The sequence below is a fragment of the Vombatus ursinus genome, unplaced genomic scaffold (genome assembly GCF_900497805.2).
Source record: "Vombatus ursinus unplaced genomic scaffold, bare-nosed wombat genome assembly UNPS02015106.1, whole genome shotgun sequence".
NCBI classification, from domain to species: Eukaryota; Metazoa; Chordata; class Mammalia; order Diprotodontia; family Vombatidae; genus Vombatus; species Vombatus ursinus.
In genome coordinates this window covers 1696434-1721732 of record NW_020954884.1, presented here as the reverse complement: position 1 = coordinate 1721732, position 25299 = coordinate 1696434, and the positions used below count along the sequence as shown (strand labels likewise).

Sequence of the window (25299 nt, the reverse complement as noted above, 5' to 3'; positions counted from 1 at the left end):
CAAATCACGAACTTTACTGGGTGGCTCAGTGGATAGAGTACTAGGTCTGGAGTCAGGGAGACCTGAGTTCAAATCTGGCTTCAGATATTTACTGTGTGACCCCAGGCAAGTCACTTAACCTCTATTTGCCTTAATACTCTGGAGAAGGAAATGGAAAACCACTCTGGCATCTTTGCCAAGAAAACCCCACAATGGGGTCCCAAAGAGTCAGAAACCATTGATCGACTGATTAACAACAACAACATCCTCTCTATAACCCAGTAAAGTGGGTTAGAATGTGAATATATTGTGAAAAGAGATTCATGAGGATGGCTTTTGACTAAAGCTGGGATAAGACAGTTATGTGCCCTTAGTAAACTTTGAAATTCAGACAACTCTAGAAGAGTGCAAGTTCCAGATAAACTATGCATCTGCACTTGTGGGAAGTCTCAACTATAAGATTTTCCCACATTGATGAAATCAGAGGCCCAGACCCACCAATCCAACAAAATCATTAAAGCCTGTTCTTCATTGTGTCTCCCACAATGTCACCTCCTCTCCACTAACACAGCTATCACCCCGGTTCAAGGCCTCATCATTTCTCACCTGGGCTATCACGATAGCCTCCTATTTTGGTCTTCTTGTCTCAAGCGTCACCCCACTCAAATCCATCCTCCACACAGTCACCAAAGTAGTTTTCCTAAAGCACAAGTTTGATCATGTAACCCCCCTGCTCTACAAACTCCAGTGGCTCCCTATTGCATCAAAGATAAAATAAAAGCTCCTGTTTGGTATTAGAGTTCTTCTCTTTTTACCTTTCCAATCTTCTTATACACTAATCCCAATCCCTCACTCTATGATCCAACCATATTGGTAGACTCACAGCTTTACTCATACAAAATCTCATCTCCCATCATTGTGCCTTTGCAATGGCTATCTCCTCTGCCTAGAAAACACTTTCTCCTCACCCTCACCTCTTAGGATCTCAGGTTTCCTTCAAGACTTAGTTCAATGGGGGCAGGTAGGTGGCACAGTGGATAGATCACTGGCCCTGGAGTCAGAAGGACCTGAGTTCAAATCTGGCCTCAGACACATAACACTCACTAGCTGTGTGACTCTAGGCAAGTCACTTAATCCCAATTGCTTCACACACACAAAAAGCAAGACTTAGTTCAATGTTGTATGATGATCAACTATGAATGACTTAGCTCTTCTCAGAAATAGAAGGCTCTAAGACAATTCCAAAGGACTCATGATGAAAAATGCTATCCACATCCAGAGAAAGAACTGATGGAGTCTGAATGCAGATTGAAGCATACTTTTTTTACTTTCTTTAATTTTTTTCATTCTGTTTCTTCTTTTATAACATGACTAATATGAAAATATGTTTTACATGATTGCACATATATAATCTATATCAAATTGCTTACCATCTTGGGAAGGAAGGAGAAAACTTAGTATTCCTAATTTTATTAAAAAAAGAATGTCAAAAATTGTCTTTACATGTAATTAGAAAAAGTAAAATGCTATTTCACTATCAGTTCAAGTGTTACCTTCCACATGAAGCCTTTCCTCAACCCCTAACTGCTAGTTTCCTCCCTCTCATAACCTCCTTATATTAATTTTGCATGTATTATGTATACATTGATATTTTGATATATGTATGTCTGTGTATATATGCATGTATACACATACTATGTATATGTAATATATATATGTGTGTATGTTCTCCACTGGGGGCAGTGGATGTTCTACCTTTGTCTGTATTGTCAACACTTAGCATAGTGCCTGGCAATAGTGAGTGCTTAATAAATGCTTGTTGCTCATGTGTATTCCACCCTAGGAGTTCCACTTTGCCTACCCTTTGTTCTGATTTTGTCTTTGACATCTTCCACTTTTGTACCTGAAGAAATTAGTCATCAATACTTACATCAAGTACAGCAGATCCAATTACTCCAACCATGGGGTTTCCCGCAAATGTGCTGAAGTGATTCACTTTTTTAATAAAGGAGTTGGCAATCTCTACAGGAAGATAAATAAAAATCTAATGCACAGAATATGAGTCTCACCTATTTTCCTCCAGCTTCTCATCACGCAATTTGGACCACCTTTTCCTTCGTATTGATATCATGCACTCTTTATTCATATAATAGCTGACAAGGAGACAGTCCTTACCTGACATTGTAAGAATGACCCCAATACCTCTAGATAAATGAGGCATGGAGAAAGACACTGGCATTCTTTCCCTCGTCTGTGTCCCTTATCCCCAGGGACTATTTAAAGAGAGTGCCTGTTATCCACAATGCTTCCATTCAACAAATAATAGAAAGAAACAAATGCTATATTAGGCAATTTAGGTAAATGAATTTCTAGGGTATTTCTTGGAGTCAGTCAGATTCAGGTCAATATATTATACTTTTTAGAACTATAATACCCGTTGTACAAGGACCTTTGGAAAAAAATTCTTCAGGACACTGATGGTGTATGTGTTCTCCAGGGTGTCTGTATGGTCATGTTTCTGTGCTGTTTCTAATCATACAGATCACACCATTGGCGGGGTAGGGCAAAAGCTTAAGGATGATGAGCTGAGCCCCAGAATCATCATGTCTGATTATACCAGACTCCCCTCTGCCTTGGAAAAGAAGTCTACTACTGAGACTGAGGAACACGTACTGTAATGTTTTATTGGTCTGAAAGAAAAATACATGCATGTTTTAAGATAGTGAACTCAGCAGGCCTAGCAACAAAAGCAAACTGAGCATTGGTCTTACCTGGAGTGGTTACAACTGCTGACATGGGGAAGCCATTTCCCATTCCCTTGGCCATGGTGACAATATCAGGGAGGATTCCATGACTTTGGAATCCCCAGAAATGAGTGCCCAGCCTGCCAAATCCTGTCTGCACCTGGTGAGAACAGATCAGGAAATCAGGCTTTTTTGAGAAATATTATTTCTTGTAAAATTCACTTTTTAATATGGGTATGATCTCATCATTACCTCATCAATAAACATTTATTTAGCACTGACCATTTGCAGGGCTCTGAGTTAGATATTGAATTTGTCCCTATTTGAGTTAATTGAACTCAGTAAGTATTTATTAAGCACCTACTATATATAAAAGGCACAGTGGTAAGTGCTGGGTACACAAAGATAAAATTAAGTAGCTCCTTCCCTCAAGATGCTCACATGCTACTGGGGATACAACATGTACACAAGTTAAAAAAAGTAATTTCAGGAGGGCAAGATTATTACAAAATATGGTGATGGAGAAAGACTTTATGCAACGGACTATTAGATTGAGAGCTGGGAGGTTACTAGATAGAGATCAGGTCGGACTCCCACATTTTATAGATGAAGAAGATGAAACCCAGAGGGGTTAAAGGATTTTGTCAAAGACACACAGGTGACAAGTGGTGGGAACCCAGGTTTTCTCCCTTCAAAATCGTGTTCTCTGGCAGTGTCTTTGCCTAGGCTGGTAGAGTACAGCTGGAACCCATAGAGCTCAAAAGAAGTGGGAAATCATGTCATAGCATACTCCAGGCATTTGACAAGAGGAACTTCAGTCAGAACTCTTTTGAGTTTATGAGCCACATATAGGAAAATCTTGTTAATTTGCACTCTGTTCATGTGCAAGCTGGGAGAATTCAGGCAGAGATCAGACTGAAGTCCACCTTAGTACAGAGCTTGTCACATTTAGTCATGTACGTTTGTTCCAAGAGTCTCAGTGTAATTTGAAGTTGCACATTAGGTGACACAAGCACCATGGCTTTGAGGCAGAGGAGCCCCAGGACTGCTCTCACCTTTTGAGGAAGGAGGTAAGGTTGGTGGGAAAAGGGAGGGGAGATGATGTGTGCTCCTTAGCGATGTTCCTGCAAAAACTCACAAATAGGAGGCCATGTGTTAACACAGGTTGGTAGTGTATTTTGGAATGCCTAGATATGTAAACTAGACAAGTATAAACCTCTTTCTTGGGTTTTTATTTTGCTGTCTGCATTTTTGCCAGAATCCCTTTCCCTCCCTCTCCTGATGCTAGTGCCTTCCTTCAGAGATTATCTCTCACTTATCCTCCACATATCTTGTTTATCCCCTGTTGTTTATGACTTGTCTCCCCCATTAGACTGTGGGCTCCTTAAGGGCTGGGACTGTTTTTGACTTCCTTTGAATCTCTAACACTTGGCACAGCGCCTGGCATACAGTAAGTACTTAATAAAAGCTTGTTGACTGACTCTCTAGGGAGCTTCCCAATCACAGATACTCTCAATCCCTGGTTTATATTTTGTTCTCAGGCTTCCCTCGCTTTTTTCTTGACAGCTTCAGTCCATTCTCCTCTGAGGGCTCCCATGGGGTAATTGAAAGTGACTTTACATGGAGAAAAGGCACAAGTTGGGTACTCACTGTACTTGAGAAGGTAATAAAGGGTTTTGGAGAGTGAGGGGGAATTCATATTAAAGTGTACTTCCTGAATATTAGAAATTACTTGAGAACAAACTCTTTTCAAATACTTTAGAAACAAGATTTTAATGAAATGATGGAATTTTAGAGCCCAAAAAGATCTTAGGGATTCCCTACTTCACCCCTTCCCCCAATTTTAAAGGACTAAAGAACTTAGGTTATTTACCTAACTGCATAAAGCTATGTAAGGTAGAGAATAAGAATTAGAACCCAGATCTCCTGATTCCTGGTCCAATGTGTTTTCCATGACATCATTCTAATCATTCTTATCTATTCATAAGACAATTTGTTCAAAGACTTCTATCTTGAGGTGACATTTTATTTATCTACTTGTAATTATTTTATGTCCTGAAAAGAATAAGCATAAATTTTGGGAAAATATTCTGTAATTCATATTGGCCTTCCCCCTATTTATTCCAATTTTTGTGGACCGGGTTTGTGCATTTTCTGGTCTATGGATCTTCTGGTGAAGGAACTCTCTCCATTTCCCCCATCAAATCAGATTAACATCTGCTCTGCAATTATAGTCTTAGAGTGTCACCTAGAGCACTAAGAGATGACTTGCTCAAATTCACATAGCCAGTGTGTATCAGAGGCTGAACTTAAACTTGGGTTTCTGACATTGGCTCTTTATACTATAAACCTTACTGACATTTCTGTTCCAAATCAAGAGAAGTTTCTGTATGTTGAATAGGTATACCAGAGATTTTGTCATCACTGGGGCTAAAAAATGCTAGCTGTCATTATTTTATTTTAAGCACCAAATTTACCTTTCTAATTAAACTGCTTACAGTTTAGAATTAAAATTCTATAATGCTATGCTCCCTGATTATACCCTGAAAAGAAATAGTAAGCACGCCACAGAATGGGGCTGATGAAGTGTAGTTGTGAATAGGCAACAGGAAAAGGAAGGGATGGGAGTGAGAAGCTAGTGCAAGACTGAAAGTGTGTCTTGGACAATTCACTGAAGAGATAATCCAGAGCCCATTGTATTTGAGAAGGTAATGCGAAGACGAGATGATGGCCTAACATTTAGCCAGATGATGATTCAGCAGAGGAGACCCATTCACTTCAGTCAACTCAACTGAGTCTGTTGGGGGAATTATCTAGTTCCCAAAGCTTATAAAAAAAATCCTGTTGTTGTTCAGTTGTATTCATTTATGTCTGACTCTTCATGACCCCATTTGACAAGGATACTGGACTGGTTTTTCATTTCCTTCTCCAGTTCATTTTACAGGTGAGAAAATTGAGGCAAACAGGGTTAAGTGACTTGCCCAGGGTCACACAGCTAGTATGTGTCTGAGGCTGGATTTGAATTCAGGAAGACGAATCTTCCTGACTCCAGGCCTGGCACTCTATCCACTGAGCCACCTTGTTGCCCATATCAATATCAAATACCAATGGTAGCAGTACTGTAGTGTGTCTATGATTTTAAGGTGATCACTCTGCAGGACATACCTTATTTGGATGTGTCAGCCCTAACTGGGCAAAAATGAACCAATCAAAAAAGTCAATGTCGTTCTTTTAGAGTCATGCTTTACAATTCTTGCTAGACAGTTCCCATCTTTAAAGAGGCCTGGGTTTAGGGATACCAAGCCCTTTACCTGGGTACTTACTTCATCGGCAATGCACACACCTCCCCTCTCTCTCACCAGCTGGAAGGCTTCCTTCAGAAATCCCTTGGGGTACTGAACCACTCCATTGACACCCTGCAGGAGGCCAAATGAAGGAAATTGTTTAGAGAAGAGCAAGAATTTTGAAAACATAAATCCCCTACAAATATATGGTAGAGTTTTTAGTAGTAATAATAATGGCAAAGATGAAAAAAACCCCACAAAGCCATTGGTGGAAGACTTTGTTTGAGACATCCCTCAAAATCAAAGCATGTATAGGTTTGAGACATTTCTTGGAGAGTGAGTAGAATTCCTCATTTCTTGGGTGAGAAAAGAAAACACAGACTTAAAGACACAAGGCCCAGAAGGCCAAGGTAGAGTGTAATGACAGTGAATGTTTTTCAGTGACCAACCTAGGTAGATTGAAATTTCTTTCTATAGAGAACTTTAAAAATAGCGTCTACCCATCAGTCAAAAATTGTTTAGGTCTGGTTCTGCCTGAACTTAGGGAAATGGACTATATATACAACCTTGAAATATTCCTTGTATAACTATGATTATGTACTTTTAAAAATTTTTGGTAAGGCAATAGGGGCTAAGTGACTTGCCCAAGGTCACACAGCTAGTAAGAGTCAAGTGTCTGAGGTCAGGTTTGGACTCAAGTCCTCTTCACTCCAAGGCCAGTGTACCACTGCTATACCACCTAGCTGCCCCGATTATGTACTTTTTCAAGAAGGGATGATGATACGTGGAGTTTAGGAAGAGAGGTTGTGGTAGGCACCACTTGTCAATTTGCTTGGGTATTCCATAAAATGGATAAGTTAATTTTGGTGTAATTTCCCATTCAGATCAATGAATGTCCATCATGAACAGAAATACCCACCTGAATAGGCTCTGCAAAAAAGCCCGCAATTTCTCTGGCTACCACAGTATGCAGAGTATTTTTGAACTCTTCAACATATTGGCTATTGGCCTTGCAGCAACCTACATGGTGAAGATGGAAATGTTTTGGGATGAGAGAATAGTATTCAAGAAGTGCCGGTTGTCAAGGATCTCCAATTGTCTTGGTGCAGCAACTTGTCTGTGACATACGATCTTGTAAAAAAATTATGAACTTGAAAAGTTTCAACAAATCTCAACATGCCCATAGGGAAAGAAGAATAGAAAGGGAGAATTGTATGTGAACATGTATATGAAATAATCTCTGTTATGTACAGCTTGTTTTTGAAGAGCATATGTTAAATTTAACAGAATACCAGTTCTGTGCAGTTTGTCTGTCACCTTCTGAAATTCTATAGTCCAATGACACTGATCTTCTTGCTCTTCCTTGCTGTCTTTGATTCTAACCATTTTCACTCTCTGCCCTCCATACCTGGAATGCTCTTCCTCCTCACCTCTACTTTTCAGTTTCCCTGGCTTCCTTCAAGATTCAGCTCAAATTCTACCTTCTGAAAGAGGCCTTTCTTGGTACTCTACAATGTCAGAGTCTTCCCTCTGAGTTTACCTTCCATTTCCACTGTATATATATTTGTATTTACATAGCTATTTGCATGCTTTTGCCCCCATTAAGATGTGAACTCCTCAAAGGCAATGACCAGGTTTTTTGTCTTTTTTTGTATCCCTAGCATTTAGCACAGTGCCAAAATGCTTGTTGTTATTGATGATGAATTGTTGGAAACATATTCTATAGAGTTCTTTTATTTTTTCCCCAACAATAAGTGTGTTCTAAACTTTTTTTTTTTTGCTGTCGAAAATGGCTGAATCAATTCACACCTATACCAACAACACATTAGCGTGCCTCTCCTCCCATGACCCCTCCAGCAAGTGTCATTTTCTTTTTCTGTAATCTTTGGCAATATTATGAAGGTAAGGTGAAACATCAGACTTGTTTTAATATGAATTTTTCTTATTATTAGTAATTTGGAGCATTTTTAAATGTGACTATTGATGGCTTGCATTTTTCCTTTTGAAAACTGCTTGTACATATCCTTTGGTCATTTATCTATTAAGAACAGATCTGCTAAAGATACAAATAAAAGACAAAAAACATGGTCACTGTCCTTGAGGAGCTCATATTTGAATGCAACAACATGCAAATTGCTATGTTCATTCAAAATGGAAGGTAAACTCAGAGGGAAGACACTAATATTGTAGGGTATCAAGACAGGTTTCTTGTAGAAGGAAGGATTTGATCTGGATCTTGAAGGAAGCCAGTGAAGGTTAGGAGGGAGAATATTCCAGGCATGGAGGAACATATAACTCTTGTCATATATTTGCATAAATCCCCCATATATCTAGGATACCAGGTTTTTATCAGAGAAATTTGATGCAAATTCATTTTCCTCAGGTCACTGTATTCCTAGTAATTATAGATCTATTGAACTTGGTTATGCAAAAAAACTTTTAAATTTTATGTAATCAAAATCGTTCATTTTATCTTTTATGATCTCTCCTATCCCCCGTTTATTTAACAAATATCCCCCTAATCAAAGTTGTGAAAATTCTCTAATTTGATTATGATGTGACCTTTTATATCTAGGTCCTATATCCTCTTAAAGATTACTGTGGTATAGTGTGTGAGATGACAGTTTAAATCTAATTTCTTCTACAATGTGTTCAAATTTTCCGACTAGTTTTCATCAGATAGTGAGTCCTTATTCTAGTAGATGGTATCCTTGGTTTTATTAAAACAAGGCTATTCTGTTTGATTACTCCTGGGTCTTATGTACCTAATCTGTTCCACTGATCCATTTTTCTGTTGTTGTTGTTGTTTTTTAAACCACAACCAAATAGTTTGGTTGTTTGTTGCATTGTAGTATAGTTTGAGCTTTGGTACTACTGGCTTTCTTCATTCCCACTTTTAAAACTTATCTCCTTTGAGGTTCTTGACATTTTGTTGCTCCAGATGAATTTTGTCTACTTCTATAAAGTAATCCTTTGGTAGTTTAACTGGTATGGCACTGACTTTCAATTAATTTAGGTAGTATTGCCATTTTTATTGTAATTAGCCTAGTCCTACCACGAGCAATTAATAAGTCCTCAATTTAAGGCTACCTTTGTTTCTGTAAAGATTGCTTAACTATATTCATATAACTCCCATATGTATTTTGGTAAGTCAGCTCCCAACTATTTTATACATTGAGTATATTGTTATTTTTGAATGGAATTTCCTTTCCTACTCATTTCTGTTAAATTTTGTTAATAACAATATATAGAAAAGTTGATGATTTTGTGGGTTTATTTATTTCCAGCTATTTTACTGAAGACATTAATACTTTTAAATAATTTTATAGTTCAATCACTAGGGTTCTCTAAGTAAACTCTCATATTATTTGTAAAAAGTGGTAATTTTGTTTCTTCTTTGTCTATGTTTATTCTCTACATTTCCATTTCTTGAACTATATCAAATAATAGTGGTGAAAATGGATATCATTGCTTACCTCTGCTCTTATTGAAAAGATTTCTAGCATATTTTCATTAAAAATAATGTTAATTCTTGGTTTTATATACGTAATAGTTACCTCATTAAGGAACAATCCACTTATTCCTATAATTTTTAATGTTTTTTTAACATAAAAAGGTGTTATTTTTTCTTAAAAGCTTCTCCACAGATATTTTATAATTATGTGATTTTAAAAATTGTTTTCATTATTAATATAGTGCATTATGTTTACAATTTTCCTAATATTTAGATAATTCTGTAGTCATTGCGTACACAATGGAGAAAGGAGGGGATTGTAGTTATAGAGCTGGAAGGCACCTCAGAATTCAGATGAGGAAACTGAGACTCACAGAGGGTAAGCCTTGTCCAAGGTTACATAAGCAGTAAAAATCAAAGGAAAGACTCGAACCCAGATTCTCTGCTTTCAGTCTATTCATAGTGTATATTCTTTTTGATAAGTTACCATAGTTTCTTTGCTAATATTTGTTCAATATTTTCCCATTGACCTTGATTAGAGATATTAGCCTAGCATTTTATTTCTCTGCTTTATCTTTACTTTAAGTACCTAGATATTATGCTATTTAGTGCATATATATTGAGAATTGATATTACTTCATTATTTATGTTATTTTTAGGCATAATGTATTTTTCCTGTGTATCTTTTAAAAACATTTATTTTTATTGTTGCCTTGACAGAAAACATATTTATTAATGACTTTTAAATTCTCTTAAGGTATAATACATTTTTCTCCAACTGCTTTTTTAAAAGTCTGTGTGAATCTTTACATTTCAAGTGGGTTTCTTACAAACAACACTTTGGATACTGCTTTCTATTCTAGTATTCTATGCTTTTCCGTTTTATGGTTGCATTCATCCCTTTCATATTCATAGTTATGACTGTTAATTTATTTTCGTCTTTTTCCCTCCTCCATATCCTTTTATATTTTTTATTTACTTTGCCCCCAGTCTTTCCTTTATAAAGAGGAAGCTGAAGAAATAAATGCAATATAATTAATATTAATAATCTATAATTGATGTGGTATGAGCACATCTCCCCTTTTCTTCAAGTTGAGACCTTTATTACTGACTCTTACACTTTCCCTCTTTGTTCCCCATTTAAAATCTGCATGTCAAAGTTGAAGTGTGTTTTGCTTGCTCCCTGACATTTACCTCTCTGTTAAATCCCTGCCTCCTTTTCCCTTGTCTGCCTATTATTTATTTATTTATTTATTTAAATCCCTGCCTATTTTCCCATTGAATGTAATGTATTTATTTCTACGTCAGACTCATGTATGTGTATGTTCAACTTATCTTTGCCTGGATCAGATAAGAGTGAAGTTCATGAGATTCCCATTCTCCCATTCTCTCATTCTGGTTTGTACACTCTTTTTCTCACATGTCCTGATTATGAAAAATAGTAAAATTCTCCATCTTTTTTCTTATTTTTTAGTATATTCCTTTTTTCCTCCCATTTTTTTGTTTAAAACCAACAAGTTAAAACAAAACCATTCCCAGGACTTTTGCTTGTATTTCTTTGTTTTCCTTGAAGACAATCGAATTACCATTTGGCCCCTTCCAATTTTTCTAATGTATCTACCTTTCTATGTTTTTCTTGTCTTCTGTGTTTGAATTTCAAATATGTTGCCTAAATCTGGACTGTTCATGAGGAATATTTGAAATTCCTCTGTTCTATTAAAGGCTCATTTCCCCGTTGTTCTTATTTTTGCTACATAAGTCTTCCTTGGTTCTAAGATTTTATCTTTTACCTTTTGGAATATTGTATTTCAAGATTTTTTTTCTCCCTTGATTTCTAGTTGTAGCCATAGTCTTGTGTGATTCTGACTGTGGGGTCCTTGGTACTTGAACTATTTCTTTCTGGCCGTATTTTTCCGCCTTAGGCTTTTTTGACTTGTAATCTGTGGATTTTACTTAGTATATTTCTAGGTGTGTTCAGTTTGGTTTCATTTAGGAGGTGACTGATTGATTCTATTTTCACACTGCCTTATGGTTTTAAGAGATTTGAGTACTTTTCTTTGATATGATTTCTTGAAATATAATAGTCAGGTTTGTTGTTTGGCCACAGCTTTCAGGTAGTCAAATGATTCTTAAATTATGTCTCCTCGACCTGTTTTTCAGGTTCTTTGTTTTTGAGAATAGATGCTTTGTATAGTCTAATTTTTAATTTTTTTATTTTGTTCTTATATTTCTTTTTGTCTCATGGAATCATTGAGTTCTGATTATTTTATTGTACTTTTTAGGGCATCTACTACTTGAGTGAGTTTTTCAGCCTTCTCTTCTAAGCTATTTATTTGTCTTTCATTTTTTTTCCCTTTAAGAGGTCTGATTTGATTTCTAATCTTTTCTTTCACTTCTTCCAGGCACCATTAGAAGCCTTATGACCATTCTTTTCTCTGAGGCTCTATTTATGTTTATTTTGGCAATATTCTTTTCTTCTGGATTTATCTCTGGGGCTTCTCTGAATAAATAGTATTTCTTTTTTGCTTGCATTTGTTTACTCATTTTGTTTGTAGTCTTAGTTACTGACTTGGGACTTTGTGCCGAGGCCAGTGTCTACCTCTCTCACACACCTCTTGAACAATGTGTGAAAGCCTTGTTTTATCCTGTCTCCTTTGTAGTATGGATGTCACTGCTACTGTTGCTCTGGATCTGTAACAAGGCTGCCCCTTCCTCTGTGGCAATCTCTGGTTTTTGCCTCAGTTTTATTTCAATGTAGGCTTTGGTCCTATTTCTGTTTCCTTCTGCTTACATAATTTCTGGTTGGGAATTGGCTCTGTCCCTGGCAGGCTTTGGCTGAGTGTCAGAGATTATACTGATCTTAGACATGCTGCAAAACCCCTGGCACACCTGGGCACTGAGCTGTCCCTGTCTCTTGCTGTTGCTGAGAAGAATACAAATATTAGAGCTCTCAGAGAGCCCTTAGTGCCTCATGCTGCACTGGTCCTATCTCCTGCTTTGGCTCTGACACTGTCTCCTTGCACAGTGACCTATCCAGGACTGGCATTTCTCTACTGCTGCTCTGACAGGCCAGGGCTAAAATCCTGCTGAGTTTAGTTCCCACTTATAGGAGTTCACTCTAGCTTCTATCTCCTCTGGTTCATCTCTTCTCTAAATCCCCACAGGGCTTTGGCCATGTTTTTCTGCCATTATCTACTGGCTGAAGGAGCTTTCTGTGGCCTTTTTTTGGTCTTTTAGATGATTGTTCAATATGATACCCTTTTAGATCTTTGCTAGGATATTTACGGGAGAGCTGGGCTCCTCTAGGACCTTTTACATCATGATTTTAACTAGCAGTGAGTCTGTAACTGAGAATTATAGAGTTCCCTAGTGCTCGGTCATTCTGGAAGTCACAGTAAGTCATAAAGAGGAGCCTTGGTTTACTAGGATATATTTTTCAGTAGCTATCTAGAACAGTCATTCAATGGCATAAACAAATGACTTTTATCTTTTCTTTCTTGGAAAGACATATGACTAGTAGTGGCATTAGATTACAGGAGACCTAGTGGGAGACCTTTTTAGGGGCAGCTAGCATAAGAATTCAGTTCAAGGCTTGTCTTATTAGTAGGCACATCATCTATCACTGTTCATGCCCTAACCAGTAAAATGTCTCTACCACTGGCTAATTAGTGATACCAAAGAAACATACCATTATCTATGATATATGTCTTAATATCCATAATTTTCAACAACATTGCATGGGTGTGAAATTAAATAGGAAGGAAAAGGTAAAAGAAATAGGGGAATTGAACTCAACAAAAATTGATTGAGGGCCTACTATGGGAAAAACCCTTTGCTAAGGGATTGGGATGCAAACATTAAAACAAAACAGTCCTTGACCCTAGGGGAAACAACATAGACACAAATAAATTCAAAGCATATACAAAATAATACAAGGAAATTTCAGGGGGAGGGAGTGATAATTACTGTGGAAATCAGAAAAGGTCTTATGTAGAAGCTTGAGCTATATATATTTTGAAGGAAGTTAGGAATTCTTGGAGGTTGAGATGAAGAGGTGGTGTATTCCAGACATGGGGGACCATGAGCAAAACACAGAGGTTGGAATGTCATATATAGGAAACAGCAGGTTAGTTTGACTCTACTGGAGAGTGTGAGAAGCATTATAGTATGAAAGAAGACTAGACAGGTAGGTAGGAGGCAGATTATGGAGGACTTTAAATGTTTGTTATACAAGAGCTGATGAAAGACAATTTCTAACTGGGGGGTATAATCCATGGAAAATTTCATGGAGGAGCTGGTTCTTGATCTAGGTCTTCGAGATGAGTGTGGTTTCATTAAGTAGAGATAGGGAGAGACATTTCAGACATGTCATGGGGATATTACTACAGACTTCTAGAATTGTGTGACTAAAGGCAGGCTAGTAGAAAAGGGTGAAGTAGAAGTTTATACAAATAGCACAGGAAGAAAACAGTCTGAATAATGATGACTACTCTTGGAGGCTCTTATTATTCAGATGGTGGCATTGAAAATTGGGGCTACTAAGGGAATGGGGATTCATGGGAAATGGCTCATGTGTTTCCATGGGGCTCTTTGAGGTGGCAGAGATGTCTCATGACCTGACTGGGCATATATTGAGGACAAGGAAAACTGTGTCAACGACCCTGAAGGCAGGAAACATGGTCTTTAGCAAGACTACCATTACTCTGATCAATATATCTGATTGATAAACAAACAGATAAGCTGAATTACTGAAGTTCTTCTATTATCATTACTGAAGTTAGCCCTCAACTAGAGGAAACTCTGCCCTCATACCTTAAATAAATAGATGGGCATGAGCAAGGCAGTTTGCAAGGAGAAATACGTCAAAGAGAGCATCAGAACTAAATCTTACATCTTTCCTTGGGGGAAGGACACTGAGGGTGGGACACTCAGCAAATCTGGTGTGTTTCTGTCCCCTCCCCCACACCCATCCCATCCCCCGTCCTTGAGTCCAGAGGCTACATCTGCTTCTTTGCAACAATCAGTGCTTGCTCTATTTTCAACTGAATTTGTGCATCACTGTTCCTCCATGTCAGGCTGTCACTGACAAAGAGAGTACATATCTCCTCTTCATTGCCATTGTCATGGCAACAGCAGGACGATTGAGTAAGGACACCATTCTGAGAACCATTTAGCTCAATGAACATTTAGACAAAAAGTTACTAAGCACCCATTTATACACTGGGCACATGGGGCACATGTATAAAGACAGTGTTGCTTAGCGGATAGAGTGCTGGATTAGGAGTTAGGAAGACCTGGGTTCAAATCCTAACCATGATGCTTACTGTGTGACAATGGGCCAATCACTTAATATCTTTGAGAATTATTTACTAAGTTATAGAAATGGTGTATAGAAATACACCATTTGTATTGGCAAAGGATGAAATCACAGATCCTTGTCCCACTTATTCAAGGTATTATTCTAAGCTTGAGGATATCAAGAAGAAAAAAAGGGCATGGTTCCTGCCTTCAAGGACCTTGCGGTGTAATAGAGGGATATAACAGATATAAATATCAATAAGCCAGTTAGAAATCTCTCTCTCTCTCTCTCTCTCTCTCTCTCTCATCTTGTTGTTTGGTTGTTTCAGGTGTATCTGACTCTTTCTGACTTCATTTGGGGTTTTCTTGGCAAAGATACTAGAGTGGTTTGCCATTTCCTTCTCCAGCTCATTTTACAGATGAGAAAACTGAGGCAAACAGGTTATGTTACTGCCCAGTAACAATAGTAAGTTACTTACTAACACAGCAAGTGTTAGTAAGTATACAGTAGTTAAGTGTCTGAGGCCAGATTTGAACTCAGGTCTTCCTGATTCCAAGCCCAGCACTCTATCCACTGCCTGTCTAGCTGCCCATCTATCTGTCTAAGTATATATACATATATGTATATGCATATATACATACATGTGTATCAATCTATGTAGCTAAACGATATAAATTAAACATTGATAAGTTCTGCCCAAAGGGCCATAAAACCATGCATACCCTTTAATCCAGCAATACCACTTCTAGGTCTGTATTCCAAAGAGATCATAAAGAAGGTAAAAGGACCCACATGTACAAAAATATTTACAGCAGCTTTTTCTGTGGTGGCAAAGAATTGGAAATTGAGGGGATGCCCATTAGTTGGGGAATGGCTGAACAAGTTGTGGCATATGAATGTGATGGAATACTGTGCTGTAAGAAATGATTGGGCAGATTTCAGAAAAATCTGGAAAGACATGGACTGATGCTGAGTGAAGTGAGCAGAACTAGGATAAGGCTGTACACAGTAACAGCAACTTTGATAGACTTAACTCTTCTCAGCAATACAATAATCTTAGACAATTCCAGAAGACTCATGGAAAATGCTATCCATATCCAGAGAAAGAACTATGGAGTCTGAATGCAGATTGAAGTGTACTATCTTCACTTTTTTTAATTTCTTGTGAATTTTTCCTTTTGTTCTGTTTCTTCTTTCATCTGACTAATGTGCAAATATGTTTAATATGATTGTACATGGATAACATATCAGATTGCTTGCTATCTTGGGGAGGGGGGAGGGAAGAGAGGGAGAGAAAAAAATTTGGAACTCAAAATATTACAAAAGTAAATGTTAGAAATTAAGTTTATGTGTAAATGGAAAAAATAAAATACTATTAAGTGGGGAAAAAATAAACATTGATAAATTCCTAGGAGACTTCAAACACAGAGGGATAAGAAATTGAGGAGGGATCATTACTATCTGGTGAGTGGGGATCAGAGTGAGTTCCATGGGGGAATTTGCATCTGAATTGAGTCATGAAGGAAGAGAATGATTTCTTTTTTTTCCTTTTTGGTGAGGCAATCAGGGTTAAGTGACTTGCCCAAGGTCACACAGCTAGTGTCAAGTGTCTGAGGCTGGATTTGAACTCAAGGCCTCCTGACTTCAGTGATAGTGCTCTATCTACTGTGCCACCTAGCTGCCCCTGGAACAGAATGATTTCAACAAGTGGAGATGTGGAGGAAGGCCATTCCAACTATGGGCAAAGGTTGAGGGAGAATAGTCTATGCAAATATATGAAGGTTGAAGTGAGGGCAGAGAAATGCCTTCATTTCCCAAATTTGCCATTTGGGAAATGGGGAATAGTCCAGTTTGGCTTGGAAGTAGATTATATTAAAGTAGTAGTATGAAATAAGGTTGAAAAAGATGGTGGAGGGCCTAGAAGTCCAGACTAAGGACTTTATTTATTTTATGCTGTAGGCAGTGGTGAGCCACTGAAGAAGGAAGGTCTTGGAGCAGTTGCCAAGTGACAGAGTTGTCCAAGGAGGTTTCTGTTTTTAGTTGATGGTACGGAAGAACACAAAAAGAAATAGCAGTATTTGAAGAAAGGCAATCGGAGCCTTTTGTGAATGAGAAGATGGAGCTGCCAATGAGACAAAGATGAGGAACCATATGCAGTCTTGGAGAAAGGTCTGAACTCAAGATCACTGCATTCATATGGCCCCACAAGAAGGAAGGAGCTATTGCCATATGAAGATTTCAGAGCTTACAAAGACCTAAAGAAGTGATTGAACTGAAGACTGTGGCATCCACATAGTCCCTGCAGAGAAGCAGCTCAAGCCGGACAAGAACAATGAACCAGCAGGGGAGTGATTCAGTGAAATGCCTGGGGAGAAAGATCTTTGGACCCGGAAGTCATGGAACCAATGACCAAAGGAGAAAATAGTGAGGAGGAGCCATAACGTAGAACAGCAAACCAAGACCTTGCTCTTTACTAGAATTGAGTTACATATACAGTGCCAGACCAGGAACAGAGGAGAGTTGAGTCACAGGATTGTTGTGAGGATCAAATGAAATGATATACCGTATATGAAGCGTTTTGCAATAAAGTACTTTATATATGTTAGTTATTGTTGTTGTTGTTCCATAATATGAAGGATCTGATTAATGTGTTTTTTAGTGGAGCCATATAAATTGATGTCATCCATTTACAGCATGATTAACTCAAGATACTTTTATTTGATTCCCTGTTTGAGTTGGAAGCCCTCCTTCCTATTTAGAAGAGATGATAATGAATTTAAAGCTAAACAAAATCACAATGGGCTTAAACTGTCTCCCTGAAAAAAAGCCATATTTGATATCAGTTTGTTCTTGGTATTATTCTATTGGTGGCTTGCTTTAAATAGAATACAGTTTTCCACTTGGACATCAAATATACTAGTGTTCTCACAGCTCTGGGTTTTATATTCTACATTTGCAGTACGTGAATAAACTGTGAGTTGAAGGCTTTGCAATAATAAACAAAGGCTGCATAAATACTACAGAGCTTTGGGGAAGTTTGCAAAATAATTACGAAATAGATAATAAGTTACTCTTTATATCCCTGGGACTTTTTGGCTCACTGTTTTTGCTCCTAATCCTCAAAGTTGTTTTCTTATAAATTGTGAATACTTTGCATAAAGTACATGAACACATAACTGGCCTCTATTTGGAGGGGTTGCTGTGCATTCTCATTGTTGATAGCAAATATCTAATGCCTTTTGTTAAGAATAGTAGCCGCAAACTTGCTTCTCAGAGGTAAAGTGCTTTGCTACTAATTTATGCCCTTCTGTGCAGTATTTGAGCCAATAATTACCAATTTTATTTGGCTCTGCTGGTTGCTAATTGAGCTTGCAGGGAAGCTAGAGTTTGTCATTTTCCTTGATACAACTGTTCTGTTTTTCAGTATATTAATGATATGCAAAACTTTCTGTTTTATGTTTCAACCAACTTGCATTTTGTTGAGTGGGACTTTTTTTAGGGGTACTATTTTCCCATTGATTTCTTTAATTCTCAAACCTCTGTAATAAACTTTTTGATAGATTCTGAATTATTTATTTTGTTCTTTGTGCTGCATTGAACCCTTAGTCTTTTGACTTTTGTTTTGAATTAGGTAAAGGAGTAAGGGAAGTTACACTGAAAATTACAGTATTTCCAATATGCTTTTGAGTTCCAGATTCTTTTCCACTTGTTTCTTTTTTTGTTGCTTTTTATTTGGCAACATAGTAGCCGATTTTCTATTCTGTTTCTAGCTAGGTCTTAATGTAATCTTCTAATGCCTCTCTCAGACCTCCGTTAGCTCTCTCTAGGCACTCCTTTCATGCTGGTGTCTGGTGCCTGTCCTTAAGGATGCTCCCTTAGCTCAGTCTTTCCGCCTATGGTTCTCTCCACGACTCCTGATTCTAGTCCAATGTGATTTACACTTCATTATGTGGCCATCAGACTTGACCTTTGAGGTTGTAATCTTCATGAAGGGAAGACCCCTCTCTCCCCTTTTTCAGATACTTTCTTCTCCTTAAAGTGCTTGTTCCTTTTTTAATTCCTTAGAGGTATCTAGGGGCTGCAATGTTCAGTAGACAGCTAGGGCCCATGCTTGCAACCTCCTCTCCTCTCTGCCCTGGATCTGTGACACAGAACTGGGTAATGTGTGACAGCTGCCGGATGGTATCCATTCCTGCACCAAGAGCTAGTTCATTTAGGATCTCTGCCCGTTCTGGTGCCCTGCCTTGGCCCTCTTTTTATCCCTGTGCCCTAGAATGCTCTGTGCTGTGCATGTTCCTGGCCAGTTTCTGTTCCCAATGTCTACAGACCTCACTGAATCTTTCCCTAAACTGCTCTAGACTGAAAAAATGACTCACCGTGACTTTTTCTTGGCTTTCCCAATCAGCATTTGGTCTGGCACATTTTCTAGATCAGTGTAGAGAAGCAGCAGAGGTGAGGTAGGCTCAGTTGCTTCCTCTTACTTTGCCATCTTGACTCTGCCCTCCTCTTGAATGCTTCCAATCTTTCTTGGCCAGCATTCTCTAGAGAATTTTAGCCATGGTTTCACCTTATTCGCTCTCTGCACTCTTTGAAATCTGCTGTCCTCAAATACAGGTTACAGGTATAGTGAGGCAGGCTGAATGAGAGCATTTCTAATGGAGCCAAGTAAATGTGCTTTGGCTCTATGGTGACAGATACAGGTGTTCTGGCCTCTTGCTAAATGGCATGTATTCTTTGGCTCCAAAGGAAGTGCTGCAGTTAAACCCCCTGCTCTAAACCTTAGACTATGCTTGATTTTCTTCTCTTTTAAAAACTGAAGGCACCATATAGATGTTATGATAATTATTATCATGATTCTAAGACAGAGTGGTCACTTCCTCTGAAGGTGTTTGCTATTTCTACTTCAGCAATCACTTCCTCCTTACTGATCTGAATCAGGTCCAGAATAGCAAATCCCCTCATCATTTCATTCTTTGTTTGAATATGGTTTTAAAGAATCAAATTGTCATTAAGGAAAGCCAAGAATTCCTCATCTGCTTTGATGAGGGAGAGCTCTAGCAAAGGTCTGGATAAAGTTCCCCTTCACTACTATCATGCCTCTGCTCCTGGTTTGTGATGTTTTCAAAACTGCTTCTTCCTTCTGTCCTGGTGGTTTGTAGCAAACTCCCATGATAATATTGCTTATATTTCCATTCCTGCACCTAGAGCTAGTTCATTTAGGATCTCTGCCCGTCCTGGTGCCCTGCCTTGGCAGTATTGCTTATGTTTCTTCTTCAGCTGAAATTCTTTCCACAATGCTACCCAAATCCACTTCCTAGATATCCTTAGAGTATCTTCTTAATGTATGATGCTATTCTATTTCACTCCTTATTCTGTTCTTTTCAACTTAGGTACTCTATTTTAGAGCCATAATATAGTCATATATCCTATACCACCAAGTTTCAGTGATTAGTAATAAAATTACTAAGAATTTTCTTCCTTCTGAAGCTATCTTTTAAGACTTACTTTTGGAATTGTCTTTTCTGCTTTAATATGCTGAATGATAGCCCTCAACCTTCCGAGGCGCTGAGCCTCTCAAATATTCCTTTAGTTGTAGTATCTCAGTTCTTTCCCAAGAAAGTAATTGGGGGGTAACTATTCAAAAGTACAGCATCTTTGGATGCAAATATATGACAGGACTAGACAATCAACAAAGACTGGATGGTGTTATTTTTATGCCTTCCTCTGCTGTGAGAAAGAGAATGGGTTAAGAAGGCAGAAAACATGATTTAAATGTAGAATTATTTCTTGTGAGTATGTTTTTCGAATGTTTGTAGGACATGTCAGCAGCTTTTAAGAAAACCTGCTGTTCTGACAGATGCTCTCAATTCTAGTTGGCATTCTGGTATCCTCTGGGATCTTCTTGAACAGAGAATGCTGGAATGTTGACGTTTTTACTAGTTTTTTTTTCCTCTTCCCTCACTAGCAATTATTTGATAATCCCAGATACATCCATTTTTCTCTTAAAATTAATAACAGAGCAACAGCTAATAGAGAATGTCATTTCACAGTTTATGTACTCTAAATACCCAATATTGTTATATCATAAACTTAACTGACTTATTTCTTTTCCGAAAAAAAGTAGGAGCTTTGATACTACAATTTTCACAAGAGAACACATAGATATACAGTTAAGGGATGTTTTTTGACCTAGGCCTGTGATTTTATCAGCATGAGGAGTAATCAGTGTTGGAAACTCAATTAACTAACAGAGATTGGCAACAAGTCCGAAACATAAAGGCTTGGAGAATTGCCTGGGGGTGCTGAGTCTTTAAATGACTGGTCTATATAGTCACAAAGCTAGTCAGTGTCAGGATTCTTTTTTTTGGCTAGGCAATGGGATTAAGTGACTTGCCCAGGGTCACACAGTTAGTAAGTGTCAAGTGTCTGAGGTCGAACTTGAACTCAGGTCCTCCTGACTCCAGGGCCCGTGCTCTATCCACTGTTCCACTAGCTGAGCTCTCCTCCCGAGGCAGGATTCTAGCCGAGGTTTTCCTGATTACAGAGCTGGCCCTTTATCTATGTACTCTGCCATGTTGCCTTAATGAAAAGTCAATTTCTAGCTTGGTCTCCTTGTCTATTTTTCCATTCGATTTTACACTCATAAGTGGATCTTTCCTCCAATTTCTACTCTCCAATTGGATTTTCCTCTCTCTCTCTGATTCCCCCCAAACCAATCTAACCTGAAGTGCAGTCGCATTTCCTGATTGTTTGCACCGGAGAATCTCGACATTGGCTTCCTCCCCACGGGCCACGGAAAACATCTGGACACATTGTCTGATAATGACAAAAGAAGAAGGTTAGTAAATCACTTAGTAAGAAGATAGCCAATTTCTAGGAGAATCTGGTACCAATTACAGAAAGAATATATCTTCATTTGAAATTGAAATTTCGCCTACCCATGCCCTCACTGCTGAAAGAAATTCTGATACAATTCTCTGAAGAGAATATTTTTCTTAGAAATTTGAGATTTGGGCATTTTGCAAAGGAAACTGATTTTAATGTTCAGCCTAGAGATGACTCGCCCAAGAGTTCTATGTAGAAGGGCATTTGACAGAATGAGAGGGCTAATTAGACGTGTAATTCTGGCAGTGAAGAGCCCTGGCACAGGAAATTAGGACAGAAGGTGAGAATGATGACTAGAAATTTAAGAGCATTCAGCACCAGTTCTCTGAGAACTAATTTCAAGGCATTCATTTCCAACCCACCTGATTTTCTTTAAAAACCAAAACAAAACAAATCACAAACCCACTGTTAATTATTACTTAAGCTCCAAAAAATCATTCCAAGAAACATTTCTCCAAATGCTCTTGAATTCAGTTAAGCAGAAATGAGAACCCAAAGGGTGCAAACACTGGTCTAAATTTTAAACATGTTACTAAGAAAATGAGGATTGACTATTCTTGTTACCCAACAGCCTCTAGAGAAAAGGTACAAAGAAATGAAACTTCACTGCTTGGCAACTTGATCCACTGGGAATTCTTGGCTTGAATGCTCCTACATTTGTCAAGCCGAAGGTGTAAGGACTGCTTCCATGGTATGCTCCCCTACCAGGAAAAGAGTTGGAGGAATGTTAATTTCAGTTTGATCATATGCTGGTGGACTATGGCCTTGGCAGCAAGGGAAATAAAGGCCTCAAAGAAAAGGAGGTTCACAATGATTTTTTAAAAATTATGAACTTAACAGACATCAACTTGATCATTTCTATTTATAAAGAACAGAAAAACGTTGTGAAAGAAACCATGAATCTCAGTTATCTGTAGCTTTTTAAAAAAATACAATAAATGTAATATGGTAATTCCAATACTATCATGCTTATCTGTGACTCTTAATTTCTGGACTCTTATATGTATTATGTAAGTATGCTATTAATGCTCTTTTCCTCTTTTTTGGGGGGAAGGGGATCATTATTATTACCTTTCTTCCCTCCACAATTCTTCTCTCCCACCCAAATCAACACCCTCTCTTGCAACAAATAAGGATATTTATAGAAAACATATCTATAAATTGCCTATCTGAAAACATTCTCATTCTACACGTCTAGTCTAGCACCTCTCTGTCAAGAGGTAGGAAGAATTAAGAATTTTTAATTATTTAAAGTTGCTTTCCTTTATAATCTCACAGTCATTTTGTAAATTGTTTTCCTGGTTCTGTTTAATTCATTCTGCTTCACTTCATGAAAGTGTTTCTGTGTTTCTGAATCCATCCCAATTCCATATGAGTTTTCTTATTATTTTTATAGTTCTACAAAAGTATGATAGAATCATCCCTTTGTCTATTTTTTGCCAACAACTTTTGTAATATTGGAATTAACTGTTCTTCAAATGTTTTGTAGAATTCACTTGTGAATCTACCTTGTACTGTTTTTTTTCCCTGCTTTGGAACTTTGTTTATGGCTTATTCAATTTCTCTTTCTAAATTTGGGTTAAACTAATTCTTTTTTCTGTTATTCTGGTTATTAAATATTATTCTAAATATTTATCTTTTTCACTTTAGCATTCGATTTTGTTGACATATAATGTAGGTTCTAATAATTTCATTTCCTCTTCGTATTTCCATTTTTCTTTGTGATAAGATCAATTGTGATTATTTCATTCTATTTTTCATTTATTACTTGAGCAAGGTTTTCTATCTTCTGTTCCTTTGAATTTATTTATTCCTTCTTCCAATTTTTTCCATCAGAACTTTTATTTAAATTCTATTTTCATTTTTGATGTCTTCCTTGATTTCTTCTAGTCATTCTTGTAATTCTTATGGCCAAGCCATTTTTTTTCTCTGTAATTCTGTTTATGTTTGTTGTTGAGTTTTTCATCAGAGATTATCTTTTTGGTATCTTTTATTCCATAATATATCTTCATTTTGTTTGGTGTTTTCTTGTCTTTACTCATATTTTCTCTAGTGGAACTCCTTTTTCAGTGCTCAAAACCTTCCCATCTGTTTACCATGGCTTGCACTGGTTTCCCTGATGGGAATTCTCCTCAATTAGATTCAGGGCATATTTTTGTTCAGTTCTTGACTAGATGGAAGAACTTACCCTTAGTATTAGCTTTAGGTTTTTTTTTTACTGTAGTGTGTGTAGAAGAGATGGGCTCCTTTTCAACCTTCATGTCACTTTCTTGACTACACTGTAAGATGAAAGTGTAGTAAATGGTCCTCTCAGCCACTGGGGCATCACTTCTACAACCTCAGAGGTTGGTGGGTGGGGGGAGGGATCAGGGGTCAGGAGGCAGGCCATTCTGCCTTAGATATATTGCCTTTGATGTCTCACACAATGACCATTTTAATACTCAATTTTAGTGTGGTAGATACCGTGCTGTGTCTAGCAGCTGGATTTATATTTGTACAGATTTTAATGGAAATATAGCTCTGATAGTTTAGAGATCCCTGGTTTATAGCCTGCTCCCACAGGGGCCGCTTAAGAAGGGCCTGTCCCTACATACGAAATATGGGTATAAAATAATGAGCATGATTTAAAAAAATGAAAAAATATCCTATCAGACCTTGTACATTTAAGTGAGTATTCAAAACATTCCTTTTACATAGTTTAGCACATATTCTAGTGATACTGCCATAGCCAAAATTTCTGTGAGAGATAGTTTACAAGCCACAGAGTCATCTCCATACTTTAAAGTCACACCTTATTTTTGATTGAAAACCATATCATCCAACTTGACTACATAATACGTATTAGAGCCAACTCTAATGGCATTTACACTACTTCAAAGCAGGACTTGATATATTATTTTGTTGATTGTCTAGACTTAGAAAAAGCCTTAATAATGCACATTAAACTGAAAAGTGTGTGTGTGTATTACTTTCTTCCCCTATCCTCCACACAGAGCATAGTTGTTCAACAGTTACCATCATACCCCTGACCAGAACCCACATTAAAAAGATTTGATTCCAAATGACTTTTAATCATTCCCCAAGGTCAAAATCCACCCTAAAATAAGAATGATTTGCCATTATTGAGACTTATCAGAAGATGTTTCTAGGTTCTGAAGGCAATTCTGAAAGTCATTCCAGAAACATTTTGGGTAAGACTAGCATCACTGGAATAAATATGTAGTCCCCCAAATGCCATGCCTTGAAGGAGAGACCACTATTTGGATGCAGAAGTCCTCATCTATTTATTAAGAAGTCAGTTACATTAATTTTATTTTTTTTATTGATAGGAAATATTATCCCATTCAGGTAATATTATGTCCAGGTGCTACATGTGTACCTTAATTTTGAAAACATACTATTGCAAAACATACTAATTTTGAAAACACACTATTGTAAGAGGAGTTTAGTTACTATTTAATCATGGGATCATAAAATTAGAGCTGGAAGGGACCTTGGGAAGTCATCTAGGGAAAATTTATAGGAGGGTAACTAAGAAGATGTGGTAATTTCTTACTTCCATCTGCTCATATTATTGGACATTCCTAGTTCATAAATGATTTATCCCTTCCTTCCTTCCTTCCTTCCTTCCTTCCTTCCTTCCTTCCTTCCTTC

General features: G+C 37.6%; 1 protein-coding gene across 1 annotated transcript in view; it reads right to left on the bottom strand.

Moving 5' to 3' along the window:
• Positions 1–25299, bottom strand: part of AGXT2 (alanine--glyoxylate aminotransferase 2) — a 55849-nt gene that overhangs the window by 9519 nt on the left and 21031 nt on the right. Inside the window, exons 6-11 of the mRNA XM_027846264.1 lie at positions 22253–22346; positions 21483–21576; positions 6927–7027; positions 6047–6139; positions 2751–2883; positions 1910–2001 (exon numbers count right to left, since the gene is read on the bottom strand). Coding sequence (XP_027702065.1) covers positions 1910–2001; positions 2751–2883; positions 6047–6139; positions 6927–7027; positions 21483–21576; positions 22253–22346 — 607 coding nt within the window. The remainder of the gene's footprint in view (positions 1–1909; positions 2002–2750; positions 2884–6046; positions 6140–6926; positions 7028–21482; positions 21577–22252; positions 22347–25299) is intronic.